Source organism: Diceros bicornis, chromosome 26 (assembly GCF_020826845.1).
Source record: "Diceros bicornis minor isolate mBicDic1 chromosome 26, mDicBic1.mat.cur, whole genome shotgun sequence".
Lineage (NCBI taxonomy): Eukaryota > Metazoa > Chordata > Mammalia > Perissodactyla > Rhinocerotidae > Diceros > Diceros bicornis.
The window spans coordinates 10,525,081-10,543,565 of NC_080765.1; the positions used below are offsets into that span (position 1 = coordinate 10,525,081).

The following is an 18,485-nucleotide window of genomic DNA, read 5'->3' on the forward strand; positions in this document are numbered from 1 at the left end:
CCCAGATTATGCCCATGGTGCCCGCACACACTTGGACCTCAGCAGGAAAACTGCAGAGTCCCCAGGGCCTGACTCTGCAGACACACACAGGCCCTGATAGGATTACAGTGAGGGCAATGTACTTTTGGGGGAGAAGGGAGGCTGGGGCAGGGGGAGGACTGGATTCCACTCACCAAAAATATCAAATAAGCAGGAAATTGGGAGTTTAGGAAAATAAAAGTGTCCTCACTGGGGACCAGATGTGGTTCTGCCACTGGCAGCAAGCACCTCCTCCCCCAGCATCTGTGTCCACACACCCTGGGGCTGGAAGATGGAAGGGAAGTGGGGAGGCAACCAATCCTGGGCTCACAGATATTTCTAGCCAAAGAGAGACGATGCTTCAGAGGTGTAAGAAGAGGCCGAGGCCCACCCCAAACAGGCACAACTGCCACCGGCAACCGGGCAGGGTCCACATGTGGCAACAGACTCACTGATGCTGCACCAGCAACCCCCTCGCACCGCCCCCCATCAGGAACCATCCAGGCCCGGGGAGGGGACAAGTGGTCACACAGCCCAGGGGGCAGCCTCTCTAAAGGCTGCAGCTGGTCCTGGCCTCACAAAGGGCAGACTCCACGGAGATTCCAGGGCTGCCTGCTTGGGATGCTGCATTGGGTTTAACCACATTTCTGGTCCTAGAGTTTGGAATAAGCCTATCTGTCATTTGTGCAAGAGACCTCTATGACTGGATGTCCTGGGAGGTATCAGTAGGGCAGCTCCATGTGACACATGGAAAGTTCTAGAAGCGATGGGCTGAGCTCAGGCTCTAGATTCAAGTCCTGGCTTTGTGGGCTTGGGCTGGCCACTCAGCCTCCCACGCTCAACCCCATATCCATAACAGTGTGGCTAGATGGTCCCTACAGTATCAGACGACTCTAAACAGAAGGTTCCCTTGGCACGCACAGACCTGTTCTCCCAGCCCTGGCCCTGACCACGCCATGCCTAACGTTTCTGATTCAGCACTGATTGGAGGGCAAGGCCATGTCTGTGTCTTGTTCATTTCTATCTTCCCCTCAGCACCTGTGACAGGCCTTGCACACAGCAGTTGCTCAATCAGTGATTGTGGCGTGAGCTGGATTTGCTGACATCCGAGGCGCCCCCATGGATGGTTGGTTAATTTCACCCTGGAGTGGCTATCAGTATGGGCAGATGCTTGAAGGGACTGGAGCCCCTCCTGAACATGTCTGCACTCTGCCTATTGCACGCCAGAAATTCTACTAGTAGACTCTTTGGGGATCCTGAGTGTCTTTTTAGTTTTCAAAAGTCCCCTGTTAAGATGCAGATGACCTGGTAGGAGTGAGCCTGGGCTTGATCACCCAAAATAGCAGGCAGAAAGGGGACAGTGAGCTGGGGACGACCCGGGAGTACGAGGGCAGGGTGTCCGGAGGCAGCAGTGTTGAGTGCAGGGAAGGGCTTGGGGCTGGGAGGAGGCAGGACTCCCATGATAGTCCCACTCCACCCGGCTGCCCGCACAGGGCAGGCTGGGATCGGCGCAGTGGGCTTTCCCAGACAAGACCTCTCCCTACTGTACAGGTGGGGACCTGGGGCTTCCAGAGGTTCAACACCGTGCCCAAGGTCTCGTCACGAGCAGCGGTAGGGCTGGAACTCAAGTCTAAATCTAATCCAACTGCCATCATCCCTGGGTGTCTGAGCTTCTCCTTTATATTCCCAGGACTTCCATTTCCTGGAGTGTAGAACAAGGATTTCCTCTGACACCAACAGGATTAAGTCAGCAGAGCATAGGAGGCCCCAGAGAACCTGCCTCCAACACGCCTTCTCCTGAAGTACAGCATCGAATCCCAGTGGCTGTCACACCTCTGAGCCTTTGCTCTGGCTGTGCATGGTGGCCGGATGCTCGTCTCCCTGCCTTTTACCTAGGGGAGGTCCATTCATCCTGCAGAACACATTCAGTTGTCACTTCCCCCCTCTGGCCACCTCTGGCGGGGTTATCGCTCCCCCTCCACTGTCTTCCCACTCATGCTTTGTAGAGCTCAATGCACTAAATAGAAGCTCTTCAAGGCCTCAACTCCGTCTCATTCATCTCCGGGTGCTCAGCCCCCTACACTGGAGCTGGTCCTCTGCAGATGACGGGGTAAGTGGCAGGACCCAGGCAGCTGCAACACTCCTCTTAGGAAGGCACCTATGACAACATCGAGTCTGTCCTCTGCTGAGTCCATTGAACGTGATGTGATCTACTGCCTAGGATGTTTTCTTTTCTAGAAAACAGCCTCAAAGTCCACTTAGAGAAATCTGCAGCCACCCAAGGGGAACCACATTTGAGTGACAGACTGCATGATCCACTGGAAGTTTCACAACAGCCAGCTTCAACGTTGTGACCAATTCAGAAACGTTAATGCCTATTCTGAGCTGCACTCAGTGTGAACAAAATACCAGTACTGTCTAGAATACATGCTCAAATCTTTAGATTTCAAACAGCACTGGACCCCATGAAAGGTAAAGATTGATTACCCTACTAAGAAGAATCAAACCTGACAGACTGCTATGGAGGAGACTTTAAACGGGTCAGCAGCCTTGAAATTACAGGTGGTGTTTGCATTTTTAAACAAATTACTAAAAAAAAAAAGGTTTACAGGTGAAACATTTCATTTGGAATGCAAATCTATATTTAAACATAGTCTCTTTGTTCTGCTCACTCTGATTTAGTAAATTACACATAATTTTTATTATACTTCAATTGCCTGGCAGTTGACAGGCATTTATTTCTACAATACATCATATTGACCACCTCCTGCTCTGGGCTTCTTGCAATTAGTTTGTTCTATTGGGCTGGGAAGGAGGACAGCTGATGGACACACATGCCAAGTTCCTTTGGTGCAGCTATGCGCCACTTCACAGAGCTGTCCAACCGCAGCTGAGGGGCTCGGAGCCCCAGGTGGTCGGGAGGCAGGATGGCCGGGGTGGACAGCTGGCGGCATGTCCACCGCAGCTGGTGTCACGTCAACAGCAACTTTTGTGGAGGCGATGATGTGTTGCAGCCCTGAGTGCTGCCTTTACAGAACAGGAGCTTACCTCCTTACTGGGAGGCCAAATGCCACATCTACAAAGAAAATGCTAATTTTCTGGTAGAATTTAGCACAGTGCAAAGGACCAATCTTCTTTCAGTTGATAATGTTAGTGGAGGGTGGGAAACAGAAGCGCTTGGGACCTTGAATTTCCATTTCGAATGTTTCCGACCTTCCACCAAAGACCCTAATGGGAGTCCGGGGTGTGGAGACCTAATGGGCCTTGGATCAGAGACCTGTGGACACTGAGAGGTCACTTTTGACCAGCTATTTTTACAGAGGAGGAACCTGGAGCCAGAGAGGCCTCTCGGGCTCACTGTCGTCCAATGGCAAGCTGGGGCCTGCAGATCTAGAGCCAGGCCCTCTTCACTTGACGGGGACTCTGAGGCTCCGAGACAAGCTTAGGGGGTATGGCTTCTCTGGGGCTGGGGATGGGAGCCTGGCTGACACTTTCTTGGTTTGCATCCAGTCCCCAACACTCTGGTGAAGCCAGAAATTGCAGAATGCCACGGTGGTGAATTTCCAGCTTCAAGGGAAGACATTTGGAAATGTCTTTCGATCACCTTTAAAGGTTCCCATCACCTCCAAGAAGCTGTCACTTAGCAACAGAAGGAGGTGAAGAAGTGGCCCACGATTATTCTGTCAATACTTGAAGGAGGTTATGCACTCTTAAAAGAAACTCAGTTTATTAAAATCCTGCTCTCCACCCTTGTCTAAGGGGCAGTGTCAAGTCACGTTGGGTTGAACCATATGAAAGGGCCACTTTTGTACCTCACACACGGTCATATTTCTTATGATTCAACCTAACACTTAGTGATGTCCCCGAGTCATGACATCAGCGGAGGCAGCAGAAACCCTCAGTGGGTAGTAGTCCCCAGCTTTGCAGTTGAGGAAGCACTGTCACTGCTGGTTCCTCCCACACTCCACCACTGGGCTCCTGACTCCGATTTCCTTCCCAGCGCCTCCAGCTCCTGTTAGCTTCAAGCCTACTCTCGGGGGGGGGGGGGGGGAGGGTGGCATCTAAACAGTCCCCGAGAAGTCGGGCCCCTGAGAAGGTGTGGTAGCTGGGGAGCCCTCGTAACTCGGCTCAGCCCCAGCCCAGAGGGGTCTTCAGCATACTCTGTCCCGGTGCCTGCAGGGCTAAGCCACTCCCACACCCAGAACTCATCCCCCTTTCAGGGCCCTGTGGAAGTGTTCCATTTAGGACAGGTTCCCTGAGGGCCTGCCCTGGGTTTCCTGGCATTCCTGTTCCTTTCCAAAGGGACCCTTCCAGCCCTCCCTTGTGCCAGCCTAGTGCACCTGGTCAAGGCACGGCCCTCTCAGCTCTCCAAGGTCACGTCCAGACCATTGTTCTCCTCTCGGTTTCCAGCATCACCTGGGTCCCTTTGTCTCCTGACCTCCCAAACTGTCTGCTCCCTCCACTGAGTCTGGATGAGATGCTGGCATTAGTCTAGACAATTATCATCAAACTTGAGGAAGACTGTCATGTCCACAGACCAGTCTCTCGACCCAGCCCACAGCAGCCACTCCTAGGCAGACTTCACCTCTCCTGGCTCTGAGCATAGACCCCAGTGCCTGCCCTCCACCTCCCCTACCCAACGGCCCTGGCTCTAGGCACTGCCCTCCCTTATTCCCAGGACAGCAGCCCCCATTCCGGCCTCAGGAACTTCTCTTGATGGACAGAAGGTTCAACTATGCTTATCACTGCCCTTGACTCCTGCCCCTTGATCTGTTGACCCTGCCTGGCCCAGCTCCAGCCCTGCTCCTGAGCCTGTCCCCTCTGGCTCTCCCCAGGCCCTGGCTGAGCCCCTCCCCACAGATCCCACCAGCACCCTCGGCTGGGCTGCCTTCCTTGGCAGTTCTGCCCCTCTGTTATTTTTGTCCTCAATGCACCTCATTGTTAAGCCAAAAAATACCCAAACTGGAAATAAGGCAACAAGAGAGCAGCGTGTCCTTTCAATGTCATATCAGAGTGTTGGTTAACAGCCACTAAGGATTATTTGATCATCTAGGAGCATGAGCCTTGGTTTGACTGACTGTTCACTGAGGATTAAAGACTTGGACTTAGTGGGTCGCATGCAATCCTGCCGATATTTTGTCCGGTTGCAAATGATTTCTGTAGAAAAGCTTACAGTTTCACTGCCCTGAAGGATACGAACCCGTCTCACGTGTACCACAGAAGCCCTGCTCTGCCATCCTCACCAAACGCAGGGAACATTCTGGTCCTCTGATGCTCTTTGCGCCAGTTTGCCCTCCTGCCGGTCCCTCCCTAGTGAGTTGAGATCAAGTTCATCCTGCACGTGCCTGACAGTCATGTCTTCACCGTATTAGAAACTGCACTTCGACCCCCTTCCCTCCCAGACTGAAGTCCGATCAGGGTGCTGCCTTTGTCCTGCCCTCAGACACCTGCCACAGGGCTGGTCTGCAGTCTGGTCCAGCTGCCGCAGATGCTGAATGAGCGGGGGATGAGCACACAGGATTTACAGACACCGAGAGGTTCCTTGGGCCCTTACCTGCCACTGGATCAGGACAGAGGAAGTGGTGTGCGGCGTCACTGAGACAAAACTCGGAGGCTCTCCCGGGACTGAAATCCAAGGAGGAAGAAAGCATGGATTAGTCGGTTCTGTTTGTACTTTGCTGCCGTTCCGGGGCCAGCTCTCTCCCGGTGTCGGCGAGGAGGCAGGGCCAGGCCAGTCCCGAGAGCTGGGGAAGTGACGAGCCAACATCCCCAGCTCTGTCTCTTCCCAGTGGATACCCTTCTCCCACCTGCACAGCCTGGGCCCAGGATAGAAGGGACCGAATCCTAAGAGGGTAACCCCTAGATAATGTCCCTGACTTTATCCTCCACAGACAGACCTACACTGAGACACACAAACAAGTTTGGATCTCTCTGCTGGGAGCCACTTACGGCAATGGAGGTGCCTGAGTGCCCCTGCCTGCAGAGCATTCCCGCAGTTCCCAGATCTCCTCAGGGGTAGTCCCTGAGGAGTCCCTGCCCCTTGAGGAGGGGCATCGTTTATTTGAGGTACTTAGGTCAGGAGACTTCTAAACAGGACAAATGATGAAGCCAGGCCATAGTGGTCTGGGTTTTAAACACTGATGTGTCTGTCACAAAAGGAGGCCGACTTCTGATGGTGGAAGTAATGTCTGCCATGTGTTGCGTATCGGCTGTGGCTCTGCACTGCGGTCTGGAGGGACAAGGTCAGTTTGACCTCTGCCCATGGCCGTGCCCTGCACCCTGGAAACTAAAATCCTTCCAGCACCCGCCAGGTCCAACCACCCTCTCTGAACCCCGCCCCCTACTCCTGCCCCATCGGATCTGTGAGGCCCTCTTAGCCGACTGAATGGACCTTTTTATGGTTCCTCCACTGTAGAATCCTGAGACTCATGACATATTAAATGTTCAAAAATAGTCATCGAAGGGAAGGATTTGGGATGTTCTCCCCACCCCGCCCCCTCCTGTGTGCCTGGCATGCCCCCTTCACTCACCATCCGAGACTTGGTCCCTGGGTCCCCTCTTCTGTGACCTCCCCATCCTCCGGGCCCAGCACCTGGGGCAGGTCTGTACCAGCCACACCTGAGTCCTCTCTATCCTGCCTTATGGATGGCTCTGTAGCCCATGCCCTCTGGCCTCCTGCTGTTCTATCTTAAGTCAGTGGTAGAGCCCTGTCCAGCTTTCCTGATCACACTTGATTGCAATTACGGGGGCCTCAATGTCCTAATCACTACAATAAGATGTTTATTAGCAAACCATCCACACACTCAAAGGACCCCCCACCACCCAACACAGGGTTCCCCAGCCCCTGGAGTCAGTCCCTGCCTGCCAGCCTCAGCTGATGGTCAGACTTGGAGACAATACAATGCAAACACAATGCAAATCCACTAAAAGAGAAATTGCAGATCTCAGGAAAGGAAGATAACAGGATAGGTGCATCAAAAGAAGTGATTTGAATATCAAAGAATTAAGAAAGACCTCTGGGAAGCCTGAAGAGGCTCTTGAATGTTTTTTCAAAAAAGGCCCATTCTGCCTGAGCCATGTAAGGCAGGAGGAGGCAACGCGTCCTGCTCGCACATAATTTCCTCAGAGACCCGCCAGAAAAATCAGCTTGCTGTATTTGTTTCTTTCTTCTAAGAACTAGTGCTTAGTCACAAATATTACCTCAGTTGTTAGATGTAAGATTAAAATAGGAGCCAAAAAAGACAACCTAGTTTCTCAAGGGGCAGGTCCTGTCTTCCCTCCCCGGCCTGTCCAGGCTGGGGCTCCTCAAGAGCACGGCCTGGGCATCCTGTCAAGGTGGGAAGGCCCCTGATCAAGAACACACAGCCCTGGCAGGTTCTGCTCTGCTAGGAGCGCTGGGTGTGCAGTAAAACAATCTCTGAGCATTGCTGAGTAGCTAGAAGGGTCCCCCTGATCCCCTTTGCTGGTCCTTAAGGTCACCCGAGCCTCGTCTTGCAAAAGCTCAACTCAGAGGTGATAAAAGTGTAGAACTGAAGATGAGAGGTCCTGGGGCAAGCCGGCTAGAGATTAGTTTGTTTAAAAATGGTTCCTCTGGTGCATTAAATGGAAAAGACAGTGCTTTGGGGTAGGTTTGGGGAATTATTATAAAGTGCTGCTGGGTGAGCTAAGTGCTCAGGTTCGCAGCCCGGGGTCTGAGCTGCGGCATCTGCTACGCAATGGCAATCCTTTTCCTTCCTAAAAGTTGGCCTGTCACCAGCGGGCGTGTGTGATGACGCTGTCTCTCGGTTCACTCCAGGCCTGGCCAATTGTCATACGAAATCACCATGGAGCTTCAGGTCCAAGTCCTCTGCGTAGACAGAGGGGTGGAAGGCGACGGGAGCTTTTAGGGGACCTCACTTCCATCTCTCAACTGTGCTTCTGTCAAATGGCAAAACTGGGTTCGCTTGTGAATGAGAAAAATGGGGGGAACCTCTTAAAACTCAGCTACCCTGTGACATTTATTTTTAATGACCCTATAAATTATTCAATTTCTGGGATGCTAATGGATTGTAGGGGTTTGGAAGCCAATCAAAGAACCTTCCTTCCATTTGGAAGCCCTTGAAATCTTGATTTACGGCCACAGGCTGTACAGGAGTGCTCCAGGCTGTCTGTTCCTAATTGAATCCCACTGCTCACCCACGCTTCCCTCACTCCCTTGGGTGACCCTTCCTGGCTCAAGAAGAAAGTGGGGCCTCTCGCTGCGAGCCAATGTTTCAGGTCCAAAGGCAGCAGCTGGAAGTGGCCATGTCTGTTGGCCAGCCTGGGCCCCGTTGCTCACCATCTTGCAGTGTGGTTACGGCCTCCGTCTCCACGCTGAAGTCGCTATCCCCGATGTCATTGGTGGCTTTCAGGCGCAGCTTGTAGGAGGTGAAGGGCCTCAGCCTGAAACACGGAAGATACCAGTGACTGCAGGGAGACCTCCCCTCTGCACTGCCCCCGGAGCTCCTGGGGAAGGTCTTCTCTGTGGCCAGAGCTCCTGCAGCGAGGAGGAGGATGTCCTGGGGTCAGGGTGGAATCACTCCTGGCAGCAGTGAGTGGGGCTTCAGCGGTCCCCAGGACTGTCTGAGGAGTAGCCCTCAAATGCCCAGCACCGCCTTACTGGCCTGCCTGGGGAGAGAGGACTTTCCCAGAGGGGAGGGGAGGGCAGAACTTCCTGGCCAGGGGACCAGGGGACAGAGATTCTGCTTAGGGCTCCTGAGGGAGGAACCACTGTCTCCTGTAATTAGAGATACTCCTGTGTAGCAAATCGCTGCTCTCTGAGGAACCCTCTCTGAGGATTTCTCAGGAGGAGCTAATTACTTTAGCCCTCGCTCTGATCCAGAGCGTACAATGAGCGCCTGCCTAGCTCACTTCCTCGCTCACCCCCAACCACTCCTTTGTGGGGGTCTGCACTGGCCAGCCCCAGCCTGGCTCCAAGGTCTGCTCCTGCCCCAGCTACAGGCAGAGCCCCCCATCTACTGAGCCAGACACGGTGCCAAGCACTTGACAGGCATTACAACATTCAGCCCACAGAACAGCTCTGTAGCGTAGAGTCACTATGATTCCCATGTCCTGGATGAGAAAACAGAGGCCCTGTCAGAGTAAGTCCCCTGCCCACTGCCAGAGGACTGGTAAGTGGCTTGGCTGGGATTGAAATAAGGGTCTTGTCTTGAAGTAATATTTGCCGGCCACTTTACCTAAGACCAAGATAATGTCAGTTGTCCATATGAAAAATGCTGCTCCTTCCCAGCCCACTGGTGGAGATTTAGGGGCACTAATTCTCCCCTGAGGCACGACTTGGTGCCACCACTTCAGGCTTACTTCCATCCGTCTATCCATCCGTCCTTCCTCCCTCCCTCCCTTCTTCCTTCCTCCTATCCACCCATAGAGAATTCTGTATTTCTTGGGTCTCATGAGCCAAGCACTGTACACACCCAAGACTAATACTTTACACAAACTCTTCTGTGCAGACAATGCTCAGATCTTCATCAAGTCGCCTGAATTGCACTTGCAAGTGCTCACTCTTGCTCAGTACCTGGCTGGCCAGCCATCCTTCACGTCATTTCAAAGTGAGCAGATAAGGAAACTGCATTCTCTCCCTCCCCTCCCAGCAGCAGCTCCACCATGCTCTCTATTTCCCAGACCAGAACAACTGGAGTGATTCTAGATTCCACCTCCCCTGTCCTTCCAGTCCAACTATCTCTAAGTTTCCTCAACGACCAGTCCAAACAAAGCCCTCATCAATCACCTCAAAACCAACCCTCTCTCCTCCCTCCCAATCCAACCTGGAAACTAGTGGTTTCCCAACTGAGCTCTGAGGAACCCCTGAGACTCTGAGAAACCCTCTGGGAGCCCAGGGCCCCCAGACCCCTGCACCAACCAACAGCAGCCCCACTTCCATCTGCTTTATAAGTTGGTTTGGGGTAATACTTTGTTTAGAGAAAGGATTCTGCTTTTTAAAAAATTGATAACCATTTTTGCAAACCATGATCAGAAAAATTTCCCCTCTCTGTTTTCATACTGCCCTCCTGCTTCAGAGCAGAGGACAGTGGTTCTCCATCAGCTAACATCTCCAGGGATGCTCGTCCTTCAAAGCCCTGCAGAACCTGGGCTTACCCTGTTACTTGCTAGGCCAGGACTGGAGGCAAGTCTTCCGGCCTCTCTGTGCCCTGATTCCACAGCTGGAAAGAGTAGGGACAAAGCAACTTTGCTGGACAGGCTTCTAACGCTCCACCCTGAAGACTGATCTTGGCTACAGGTTTTGGGGAGACAGCCTTTATTATGTCAAAACAAACAAATAACTTCCCATCTGTTCCTAGCTTCCTGGGAGTTATTTTATCTAATTTTGGTGATAATTGCATTTTTTCTCCTTTGACCTCCCGCCTCACCCACCTGTGCTCCCACATTAGCCTGGCCAGCTCCTCTCTTTCTCAAATTAGAAGGCAGTACAGTGTGGTTGATAGGAACATGGACTCTGACTGCCAGGTTACCTTGGGCAGGTAACTGTGCCTCAGTTCCCTTCTCCAGGCTGACAGGACCACCTGCATCGTGAGGCTGTTGTTTAGAATAAACTCAGGAGGAGCTTAGAAGACAATCTGGCCCACGGCAAGTGCTCACTAGATGTTAGCTGCTGTTACTACTATTATTTCCTGGTAGGTGTCAGCTTCAACGGCTAAAGCAAATACCTGTCCTCTACACCCTGTTCATTTCCTCCTCTCCTTCATCACAGTTTGCAATCAATGGTTCGTTTCCTTGACGACCATTTATCTTCTTCACAAGACTCAGGACTCCTGAGGACAGGGACCAAGTGGCCTCATTTGTTGCATATCCCTGGCACCAAGAACAGTGCATGGACCCCAGAGGTGGGCAGTGGACACCCGATGAAGGAATGAATGAAGGGGGGACGTTATCTATCTCATATGTTTCTCGGGAGGTTGAATAAGAGGACGCACGTAAAAATCAGCAAACCATCTGGCACATAGTAGATGCCCCAGAAATGACCCTTGTCACTGTACTTATATTTATTTAGCACTTATATTTATTTAGTATCTTATTATTTAGAATATATTTAGTACATGTGATTTATTACATTATATTTAGTGCTTCACAGTTTTCTAACAATTTCGGGATTTGAGGCCAAACATCAAGCTCTTTGAAGACCACTTTCCCATCCTCTGGGGTCTTGAGGAGCCCGGGGCACACAGATCACATGGCCCAGGTCTGAGGTAGACGGTGTTAGACCCGTGTTGGCCGGGCCCCCTTCCTTCACAGGATTGATGAGCTGTCTCCAGGAGTCTCAGGGTGCACTAAGGCATCGGAGCTGTAGGAGCTCACCCAATGGGCAGGAAGCCCCGCTGGGTGCCTGAAAACAGGCAAAGGGTGACTCAGAGGCAGTGAAGGGAGCAGCCAGCTCATGACCAATGAGAAGTGACAATGGTGATGGTGTCCCCTCTCCTGGTCTCCCGCTCAGTAGCCTACTTTGCATGCTCCTCATCTCTCAGCAGCACTGCTTCTTTAGACTACTGGTCTACCACCCTGACCCTCGCCTTCACCTGCCCCTTGCTCCTGTCCTGCTCCCTTCTACGCAGAGCCAGACTCCGGTGACTACTCGGTAAATGAATAAAGGACAAACCATCCTGGAATACTCTCCTTTGACCCCTCTAATTTCCCCACATTCTGCTCTCTGTTCACTCTTCCAGGCCTCCTCAAGCCTCTGCTTTGGAATCAGCCGCTCCTGACCTGGGCAAGTCATTTAGCTTCTCTGAGCCTCACTTCACTCACCTATAAAAACCGAGACGACAACACCCGCACTTTCCAGGGCCATTGTGAAAGGTAAATTATGAGCCTCATGGAGTCTGAGAGCTCTCGGCACACAGTAGGCATTTAATAAATGTGACCTTTTCTTTCTCATCTCTCCGGCTGCCCGGCCACAGGATCTCATCTCCCAGGAGCTCCAGCCCTGCTGCATGCAGCATCCCTCAGCCCTTCTCACATTCCTCATGGCTCGCCTGCCAATTTTCTGCCATCCAAACTCAGAAACTGGATAGATTCAGGTAAATTTTTGAGATAACACCCGTTATCTAAACTCTCACCATCCAAAACTCAGGGAAGGAACAGATGTAGATAACACAGGACCCTCACTGCCCAAACTTGTGATGGGAATTCTTGCAGGAACCAGGCATATTTAGAAAGCAAGTCTGTGCTTGTCCTGCCTTGGACTGTCACCCTCCACTCATCCCCACGGTTCACCTCCACAGCCAGAGGGCGTGGGGTGGGGTGGGGGCAGGTCACGGCTCACAGTTCAGTGTGCCGCCCACAGAGTGAAATGCAGACTCATAAACAGAAGGAGCTCCATATGTTCATTCATTCATTTTGATTATAATAGTAAAATATGTGAGTCCTGAACACTGTAGAAGCTATCCTCTGCGGCCTCTATGTATTCATTTATTTATCTTTAAGGTACTGGAAATATTTATTAAGAACTCATTATTTGTATCACAAAGAACAAAGAATATCCAACCCATGCACGCTATCCTTGGCCAAATTTACCCGATTTTTAATAGGGCATTATTTTTAAAGATTACGCAGAAGGAAAAAAGGAAAGACTCCAATGGAGACAGGGCCGCATCTCGACTGTAATTGAATCCCGATTGTTTTACATGGTAACTCTCTTTGGGCCCTTGGGGTTTGGGTTTGGGTCCATAGCCCCTGTGACAGAGTGAGGTTCAGAGGAACAGCTGACTCACATTCCTGGATACACAACATCACCTGAGCTCACACCAGCACTGCTCTATCCCAGTGACATCCAGAAGGTCCACGTGGCTCTGGGCTTGAAGCCCTCCTCTTCTTCAGCCCTGCTGCATTTCCGTGGGATGCAGTCGTCAACCAGACAGCAGTGGTGCCTAACTATGTCCCTCAAACCCAACCCTGCCCCTCGTGCACTAGACCCACCTTCACTAGATGTCAGTACAACCACTAGATGTGGATGGTTCAACTTTCTGTTTTAAACTTTTGTTTAAATCTTTATTACTTTGGGCCACTGGCAGATTTCATGCAACTGGCCAAAGTAAAATGTAAAAAGAAAGTCAAAAAAAAAAAAAAGGAAAATGTAGCCGTCAGGATTATGAGACAGGAAAGGAGATTATACCACGGCAGTGTAGAAAATATTGGTTTCCTGGGGTTCTGCCCGTGACACGTTCTCTATTGATGGGTAGAGGAAGCATTTGTCCTAGTTCTGGCCCATTAGGAAATTGACAACAGTCTCTCCTATACCAGATTAAACTGTCTGTCCTGAAACATGGACCTCTCCTTTCCAACAGGAAGTCCCAAGCACACAGTTGCTCTGTTTGATTTCAGGAGGCTCCATGACAGGAAAGGCAGTTGGATTTTATTTTTCTTCTTCTTTTCAGATGGTTACAGAAAGGGGTGAAATTATTTATATCCATGAGCACGTTCTAATTAAGCTAAGCACCTAGTGCACTAGAGTGTGGTTTATTGAGTAAGCTGGGCATGCCTGGCCACGCTCACCAACCCTTGGGGCCATGCCAGGAGAATTCTAGGGCTCCAGGAGAAGGCCTCTGCGGCAGGAGTGCTTTCCTCTGAAGGGCTGAGAGCTCCGCCTCTTGGGTTCTATGGCTGTCATTCAGAGGGTAAGTGGAACCCTGGCAGCAGCGTGGGAGGACCGAGTTGGACTGTTTTGGATTGCCTTATTAGTTGGCTGCCAGTTCGCTGCTGTCAGTAACTGAGGCAAGTCTTGGACTCACAGAGCTGAAAGGAAAACAGGCTCGTTCCTCCAGCCCCATCTTTCACAGATGAGAAATCTCAGGCTTAGCAAGCTTACATGATGGACTTTTCCAAGGCCACACGGCCACTAAGGGGTAGATGGATTGCCGAGGGCTTGGTGTTTGGAAGATAACATACTGTTTTTCACTACATCGCAGACTCTCATAAATTAGCTGTGAGATAGTTTGTGTCCATGAAGCTCTGAGCTACAGGCCCAGGGAATGTTAGAACTACAAAGAATCTAAAAGGTTCTCTCCTTCATTTGGAGCGGCTGAGGCACAGCATACTCATTACTTAAGATGTCTCTGTCTCAACTTCCTCACCTGCAAAACAGGAATAATAGGAAGTCTGGTCTGTGTCTCCATGGGCTGTTATGGATATTGCATGGAACAACATATGGAAATTGTTTTGAAAATGACAGGATGCTGTATAATGTTGAGATGATAATGGTAATGGTGATGGCAATGATAATAATGGCAGTAATGAAGACTGGACAGAATGCTTTAACCATCTGGAAGCTACTTGACCAGGTCATCTCAGAGGTGAACCACAAAACCGATGCCATTCCAGTCTCATTTTCCCACCATGAGGAGCATAATTACAGTGGTAGTAACTGTAACTGGTTTTGTAAACTCCAACTGGCCAACAGACATGTCTGAACAAATGTCGTCCCCTTCAAGTAGGAGGCCAGGCAGTGACTCTGGTCCTGCTGGAAATAATACTCGTGCTTGGGGACCGTTCATCCTCCATTTTGGGACAGAGATGAGAGCTGTTTGGATCATGTGACTGAAGGGGTCACTGTGCAAAGGTATATCATTAGGGGTTCCAGAGAGCTGTAGCTATAAGCTGATGAGCTACCTTCCTTCTGGGCCTATAACCTGCTCGGAAGGCCATCTCCAACAGGGGCACCAAGTCTGTGAGCCAAAGCAGGGATGCTGGAAGATCTGTGTGATCTCCTGGTGCTGCTCATGGACGTCCAGTTAGGACACGCACTCAACACACAGGTGCGCCTCCTTAGTGGGCAGTGCAGGGTGACAATGATGATATTATACCAGTGGCCACCACTGCCCCAGGGCCTGGTGCTGCGAGGTGCCTTTTTAATCTCCAAATCACAAAACAACCCAAAAGGCAAGTGATGATGAGATGTCCAAGAACGCTCAAGTCAGCTGCCAAGATCACCCAAATCGCGAGTGGCAGAAAGCAGACCTGAGCCTGGGTAGTTCTGGCTCCAAAATCTTCGCATGATACCCCAGTGCTAACCATATCCCACCATGTGCATCACGCTTCACGTCCTTCATGTGCTTGGTCCTCAAATCAGGGAGGGGGTGTTCCTCTTCTCTTTAAACCCTGCTGTTGTCACATCTAGAAGACAGTGACAGAGCCACACTCCAAGCCTGACCCCTGATTCTAAAGCCTGAACTGTGCCTCTGGGGGTCCCTGAAGATCGAGGCTGCCACAGGAGTCTCCCCGTCTGCTTCTTTTCCTCTGCTCAGGTTCAGCAGAGAGCAGGAGCTGAGCTGGGTGGCCTTGCAAGTGAGGAGGATCGGGACACCCATGGGAGGTTCCATGCACGCTCCTTGCTGGCTGGGCTGGGGGCTACAGGCAAGTTACTGACTTCTGACCCTTGTTTTTCATCCACAGAATGGGGACGATGGTCTTCCCGTCACTGGGCTATCGTGGGGATTCAATGAGCTAATGTACGAAATTTCCTAGCATGGTGCGTGGTATGGCGGGTGCTGAATACATGGTGCTTGAGTCTGAAATATGAGAGGAACCTTGGCCAGCCTGGGAAACCACGGTCTCAGCCTTCTCTATCCTCCTATAAGGTTGGTGAGGGTTCTAGACCCCACAGAAACGGTGGGACTCACTATTTAGTAGCCCCTCCTCACATCCCAGAGTGTGAACTTAACGGAAAGTGACTAAAATCAGAGCCAGATGAGAAGTTCAGTGAAGATGCCCATGCCAGTCTCCCCAGGCAGGCCCGCCAACCTAACAGACCGGGGGCTTCCATAGGGTAGACGGAGCAGGGTAGCCCAGGGCCGGCAGTGAGCATGTAGGACCTGAGGTCACTTCTCAGGCCCTCCATGTAGCCTGTTAGGTCTGTGTGATCCTGGCAGTTCACTTACCTCTCCCAGCCTCAGTCTCCTCATGGTAAGGAGGGGTGGGACTGCAAAAGGATCAAAGGAGGTCGTGCATGCAGAGAGCTTGGCTGCAACTGTCAGCACTCCCCTCCCTCTCATGCCTAGTGGTTTCCTAAACAACCGAATAAATGGTGGGTTCTCCTCTTGTTCTGTGGGCTCACCCCTCCCATTTCCCTATCAGCCATCACTAACAAATGACAGCACTGAGGTGGAATCTATCTGCCTTGCTGGCTTGGAGAGTGAGCACAAAGAGAAGGGATGACTCTCCAGGCCCTGTGACATCAGTGGCTGGGCCCACCCCTTCCCCATCCCTCTCCCCTCCCCAGCTCAGCCTCTCAGGGATGCCCACACTTCTAGGCTCACTGTCCCCATCATCTATGCCTCATCAATCACCTCGGGTGCACAAACCAGTTGTGCCAGGCATGCTTGGGAGGACAGACTGAGGAAGATGCCTGGGTGGGCCTGTGGAAGTGGGCTCCAGGATGCAGAAATCCCGGGTCCCTGGGATGGGGAATGTCGATTAGAAGAAGAGACATGAGCTCTCAGTAGTGCATCTCCGTGGAGGACCATACAGACTCCCTACCCTGTGGGCAGGAGCCAGCTGGGGAGGCCCGGGGCAGGCACCCTAAGGAGCAGGGCCCCCGTTCCCGGGGAGAGGGTCCTCCTGACTCTCCAGTACCTTTCGACCTCACAGGCTGTGGCCTCATGGCTGATGGATGAGGAGTAGGTCTGCCACTCTCCCCTGGGCAGCTCTCGCACCTGCACGGTGAAGTACCGGATGGGGGAGGCCCCGTCACTGCCTGGGACCCACTGGAGCTGGAGGCTGCGAGCGGTCACTTCCGCCTGGGGCACCAGGAGCTCTCTGGGGGGCGCTGGCCGCTCTGCAACCAAACGAGGACAGAACAGAGACACGTGAGAGGCTGCTCTTCCAGGAAAGGCTCCCCGTGAAATGGACCGTGGTGCACTGTGCCCGTGAGAGCTGCCGCATGGATCGGAGAATCTGGTTTCACCGGGACGTGGGGCTCTCTTACAGCTGCCTTTGGATGGGCCTCAGCTTAGATCGGATTGGAGACCCTTGCTTGCTCCCAGAATGCTCCACCCTCAGAGCAGAGACAGACAGACAGACAGAGGTGCACCATCACGTGCTCCCCCACCCACCGTGCCATCGAGTGCAGGCATCTCTGAGTGACACCTAGCTCTCCTGAGCACCTCCAGGTCCCTGCTCTCTTTCTTTCTGATTCTGGGCTCAGTGCATCTTTGACACTGATTTCCTTTCCGTGCAAGTCAGCCTGAGCCTGAGACTTTACAGCATCGAGCTCAGTCTTCCTTGGGCGAGTGCCTCGGGCATCACTGGCCACTCTGGGCCTGCGGCCATGGGGATGGGGAATGCACGGGCCAGTGCCCGGCTTCTTTTGCCATCGCAGCATCTCCTCACCCCATCGATTTCAGTAGAGAAACTCCATAGGGGGAGGAATCATTGTTTAATTGTTTATCATGAAGATTATTGATTCTGATTAAAATGTGTGGCTTGTAATAAAGCACCAATTGATTGCCGGCGCCGTGGTGGGGCCTGTGAGGAGTCCTTCCACCTCACTTCTTCAGCACTCCTCTCTTTCAGCACACACTTTGGCCACAGGATTTCTCCTCGCCCCCAGCGATAGCCCCCAGTCCCCTCTCCTGCTTCAAAGGCCCCCTCCTGGACATATTGGCGATTGGCAAAGCTCTCCTAGGCTCCCTCTCTGCGAGCTACAAGGACTGAGGATCTGCGGGCCCTGGTGGAAATCTCCTCAACTCTATGGGCCCGAGAATCAGGCGGGGCAGGTGGTGCAGGTGGTATGGGGGAGAGGGTTGGGAGGCAGAGTGAAGTGGGGGTGTATGGGGTGGGATGGGGGGCCTGGGGGGGCGTGGGCCCCATCCCCATTAGCAGCAGGATGCCTCCTAAAGGGCACTCATGTTAATACTTCCACCCAGATCTTTTTTTCTTTTTTTTTTGTAAGTAATATCAGCCCTGAGCTAACATCCCATGCCAATCCTCCTCTTTTTTGCTGAGGAAGATCGGCCCTGAGGTAACATCCAACGCCAATCCTCCTCTTTTTGCTGAAGAAGATTGGCCCTGGGCTAACATCCGTGCCCATCTTCCTCCACTTTATATGGGACACCACCACACCATGGCCTGACAAGTGGTGCGTCAGTGCGCACCCGGGATCCGAACCTGCGAACCCCGGGCCACTGCAGCGGAGCATGCGCACTCAACCAGCACACCACCGGGCCGGCCCCCAACCCGGATCTTTTTAAGTCAAGGCAAACCCGTCTCTTTCCCTCTACTTTAGAAAGTGCTGGAGGTTCCTATGGGGTTGCATCAACTCTGAGCAGGAAGGCCAGGGCCAAGGCCAGCTGCTCTGGGCCCCTTTGGGAGGAAGGCAGGGCCCTGGCTGCTCCCTCGACACTCCCTCGACGTGGCCTGACCACGTTCCTCAAAGATGATCAGAATGTAGTGAGCGCTCAGGACACGTCAGTCTCCTTTTC

At 52.2% G+C, this 18,485-nt stretch overlaps 1 protein-coding gene across 3 annotated transcripts in view; it reads right to left on the minus strand.

Annotated features, from left to right (window-relative positions):
* SDK1 (sidekick cell adhesion molecule 1) overlaps positions 1–18,485 on the minus strand; it is a 919,553-nt gene that overhangs the window by 76,547 nt on the left and 824,521 nt on the right. For all 3 annotated transcript variants that reach the window (XM_058569383.1, XM_058569382.1, XM_058569384.1), the window contains 3 exons: positions 16,639–16,840; positions 8,336–8,439; positions 5,573–5,643 (listed from right to left, as the gene is read on the minus strand). In XM_058569383.1, the coding sequence (XP_058425366.1) occupies positions 5,573–5,643; positions 8,336–8,439; positions 16,639–16,840 (377 nt within the window). The remainder of the gene's footprint in view (positions 1–5,572; positions 5,644–8,335; positions 8,440–16,638; positions 16,841–18,485) is intronic.